The 3,763-nt window shown below is 35.3% G+C and overlaps 1 protein-coding gene across 1 annotated transcript; it reads left to right on the top strand.

Moving 5' to 3' along the window:
* The first annotated feature begins 1,650 nt into the window (after positions 1 to 1,650).
* Positions 1,651 to 3,155, top strand: HIPP21 (Heavy metal transport/detoxification superfamily protein). Its single transcript, XM_068478260.2, has 3 exons — positions 1,651 to 1,777; positions 1,982 to 2,057; positions 2,708 to 3,155. The coding sequence occupies exons 1-3, from the start codon at positions 1,706 to 1,708 to the stop codon at positions 3,004 to 3,006; spliced, it is 447 nt and encodes a 148-aa protein (XP_068334361.1). The 5' UTR covers positions 1,651 to 1,705; the 3' UTR covers positions 3,007 to 3,155.
* Positions 3,156 to 3,763: the final 608 nt, after the last annotated feature.

The following is a 3,763-nucleotide window of genomic DNA, read 5'->3' as shown; positions in this document are numbered from 1 at the left end:
TTTGTGGTTGTGGTCAGGGAACTATTTGGGGTTGGATGATGAGTTTGGCAAGGCGATGGCCAGTTGTGGGCGTGGATTTGTGCAGGTCAAGATGCATTGTTCCGGCGGAGGTAGTAGCAGCAGATTTCTCGATTTTGTCCTTTTTTTTGCACCCCCCCGGGGGGGGGGGGGGGGGGTTGGGATGCTTTAGCTGTTTGGTTGAGCTCTTGTGGGTTTGTTAGGTTGGCCTCTTTTTTGCTTGTTTATGTTTATCTGTTTTTGGGCCTTTAGTTTGTTATCTTTGCAGTTATAAATGAATTTTCCTTGACCAAGAAAAAAGTGTTGGAAAATATTTATACTTGGGTTAATTTATCGTTTGGGTTTTGGCCCTGGCCTATTAGAATTAGGTTTTCCTTTTCTTACTTATTAGGGGTTGGAGTAGTTTATTATAAATATGATGCTTTGATATTTAGTTGAGAACAAGTTAGTCAAGATGTAGTCTTCAGTTTGTAGCCGTCTTAACATTCTTTATTTATTTGTTTTCCATCAATAATATTCGTAGTTTCATAAATGACATGTTCTTCCGTTTGGTATTATGTTTTTCAACTAAAAGTACTTAATGAATTTCTTGCTAAACTCGGTGATATATTTGATAGAGTTTGAAGTGGTCTCCTTCGAACAAAGCCACTTCTGGTGTGGAAGAATGCTTTAACAACGTTCGTCATGACTCAGGAGAGAAGAATACACAATTGAATTGACCCAAATTACTCGATTAGTTTTTATCTTCTTCTAGTCAACTTGACTAAACTCATATCTACATCCAAAAGCATTGTTGGCCTCTTATAAAATTTTAGAAAAACTAATGAAAAAAACTTGAAAACTTTGAGTTTTAATGATAAGGACAAAATAAAGGGTAAAGTGAATAGTACCAAGATTGATCTTTTAGTGTAAAAATGTGATTTTTCGTTAAAATGAACAGTACCGTGAGTTTTTCGTTAAAACTCTCAATTATGCTTTTGGCATTTCATTTCACTCTATGTTATACAATTTGACTTTATATTCGCTAGATACTGCTTTTTCCTGCTCATCTCCTTAGGTTAGGCTCGTCAAATCTAAAATGAAGCTCTCTTAGGGTTTGAGAGCGTTTCGAAACTAACGAACGAATAATTGGTTCATTAGTATTTTTATTCATAATATTGAAAGATATTTAAAGTTTGAATCCTTCTCACCTGATCAGAAAAGAAAAGAGTTTTTTATTTTAGAATACAATAAGTACTTTGAGTCTAACAAAGTGTTACATGAGTTATAAAAAGGGATAAGGGATGTGCTATCCACACACCCTATTTTACTTTTCACACATCTCTTGATAATTTCTGTCCATTGATTTTTTTCAATTCATCCGATCCGACAACCGAAAATTCAAAAGGTATGTGAGAAGTAAAATGGAGTGTGTGGATATCCCCTGTAAAAATTAGTACTCCCTCAATATATAACTACTAACTAGTCTATCAAGAAGCGGCTCCACGCGCACTTCCAAAGTGATCCATTCGGTTTTATTAAAAATGTTGATGTTCATATCTAACAAAAAGTGCTTTCGGCCAAAGCACTTTTAAGCAGAAATTTTTCATACATAACACCCGAACAAAGTAGTATATAGATACCAACTCTCACCTTATCAATCATCTCTCTCTCTCTCTCTCTCTCTAATTAAGGAGAAGCAATTAAAATGGGTGCTCTTGATTATCTTTCAAACTTTTGCACAGTCACCAGCACAAGAAGCAAGCGTAAAGCAATGCAGGTACTACTCAGTCAGTACTCATCATTGATAATTATCTTCATCACCAACCAATTAGCCCCTGATCACTACTTTTTAGAGGCTTAATTAGACTACTTAATCTGCGTTTATTGTGGGTTAATTATAAGCTAGTTTTTTTGTTTGGATTAACTCTTAACTAAAAGTATTTAATTAAGATGGCTTTCTCTTGTTTTTGATTTATCTCAGACAGTTGAGATCAAAGTCAAAATGGACTGTGATGGCTGTGAAAGAAGAGTCAAGCATGCTGTTACCTCTATGAAAGGTATTCCTCTCTCTCTCTCTCTCTCTCTCTCTCTCAAGCTTTGGTTCTACAGTTGCAGTTGCAGTTCTCTGGCACATTCAGAAAACCAACCACAAGAACTGGATACAACAACATTTTAAAGAAAAAACAAACCATCTTTTAGGTTTAACGCTCTAAAAGCATCTCGTACGATACTCTAACTTCAAACTCTAAAATGTGATTTTAAATGATATAACTTCATAATAATATTCCAACTCTACAAGTTTTCTACTCTAACCATACTCTATATTTGAAACTTCATTACATCGGTTCTTATATATAAATCGATCGCTGATAGCCTCTAAAATAATGGTGAAACTGAGCACGTTAATTAACTAATTAACTGAAAGAAATTAATAGTAAGAGAAAACAAGAAAACACACAGCAGGTTGGTCTCTTGCATAACAGCATAGTTCCTTCTTTTCATAAAGACTTGGATTTTAAAGGAAGGTGGAGAAGTGCTATGTTTTTATTGACTTACGTACCACTCTTAGAATATGTAAACCAACATATTAAAAAAAACTTTTTCTTTTATTATTCACGGAAGTATATATTGTATATTTGTTTAGTCATGACTAATACATGATCAATGAGTAACTGTTTTTTGCTGTGTATACCGGTGTCTAAATTAGGTGTAAAATCTGTGGAGGTGAACCGGAAACAAAGCCGGGTGATAGTGAGCGGGTATGTAGAACCGAACAAGGTGTTGAAGCGAGTAAAAAGCACAGGCAAGAAGAGAGCTGAGTTTTGGCCCTACATTGATCAACATCTAGTACGCTATCCCTACGCCTCTGGAGTATACGACTGGCGGGCACCAAAAGGCTATGTCCGGAATGTGGTTCAAGCTTTTCCGGCGTCTATAAATGCACCTGAGGAGAACATGGTCACCCTCTTCAGTGATGATAATGTCAATGCTTGTTCCATAATGTAACTGTAACAGTTATTTCCTGCATGAAAGCTGAAGTCCTTCTTTTTAATTAGGCAACGTACTGCTTGATGGTTGGAGAATCCCTGTTCCTTAAGGGAGGTGTGTAATTGAGATGAGTTAGTTCATTAATTATGCACTATGCTTTGATTTGATTTGAGTTAGTTCATTAATCATGCACTCGCTTCAACATCTTATGGGACCAGCTACCTATAACAACCAATAAACACGCAGATCTGAATTTAATCAAGTTAACTAAAATAATGTGAATTCACCTTTACACTCAAGTTTGAAACTCCATCATTGAAATTTAGATAGATTTAGTCACCCATCATGATGTCAAAATAATCAAAACACATTTGCCTTATGTACGTAGGGCACGGACAAGATGGTTAAAAAAAAATGATGATGAGTGGTTTTAAAAATTGATGGTGTACGTAAATATACTTAAAATCATATGCACTTTCGCATGGCTTATGCTATATAACATGTGCCAAAGAACGCTAGTTTGATTTGATGGCACTCTCGTTCTCGTAGACTCTATGGTCCAAGAAAATTGTATCACTGGTTGTTCGATTTTAATTTAACAGTAGATGGTCATTAATTTTTGTTGTTGTATTTTTTCTCTGCCTTTGATCCGAACAGTGGATGACTATAATTTTCTTAAATCATAGAATCTACGAGAATGAGACTCAGTGTAATGGTTCAAAGTAATATGATAGGACAATGAACAATGAGATAATATGATAGGACAATGAACAAT

The sequence above is a fragment of the Pyrus communis genome, chromosome 9 (genome assembly GCF_041283825.1).
Source record: "Pyrus communis isolate YQ-2024b chromosome 9, ASM4128382v1, whole genome shotgun sequence".
Taxonomy (NCBI): domain Eukaryota; kingdom Viridiplantae; phylum Streptophyta; class Magnoliopsida; order Rosales; family Rosaceae; genus Pyrus; species Pyrus communis.
The sequence above is the reverse complement of the archived record's forward strand: the minus strand, read 5'-3'. Positions and strand labels throughout refer to the sequence as shown.

Coding starts and splice junctions, on each gene's coding strand:
- HIPP21 (XM_068478260.2), top strand. CDS start 1,706: ATGGGTGCTCTTGATTATCTTTCAAACTTTTGCACAGTCACCAGCACA. Junction 1,778..1,981: donor GCAAGCGTAAAGCAATGCAG/GTACTACTCAGT, acceptor GATTTATCTCAG/ACAGTTGAGATCAAAGTCAA. Junction 2,058..2,707: donor TGCTGTTACCTCTATGAAAG/GTATTCCTCTCT, acceptor TGTCTAAATTAG/GTGTAAAATCTGTGGAGGTG.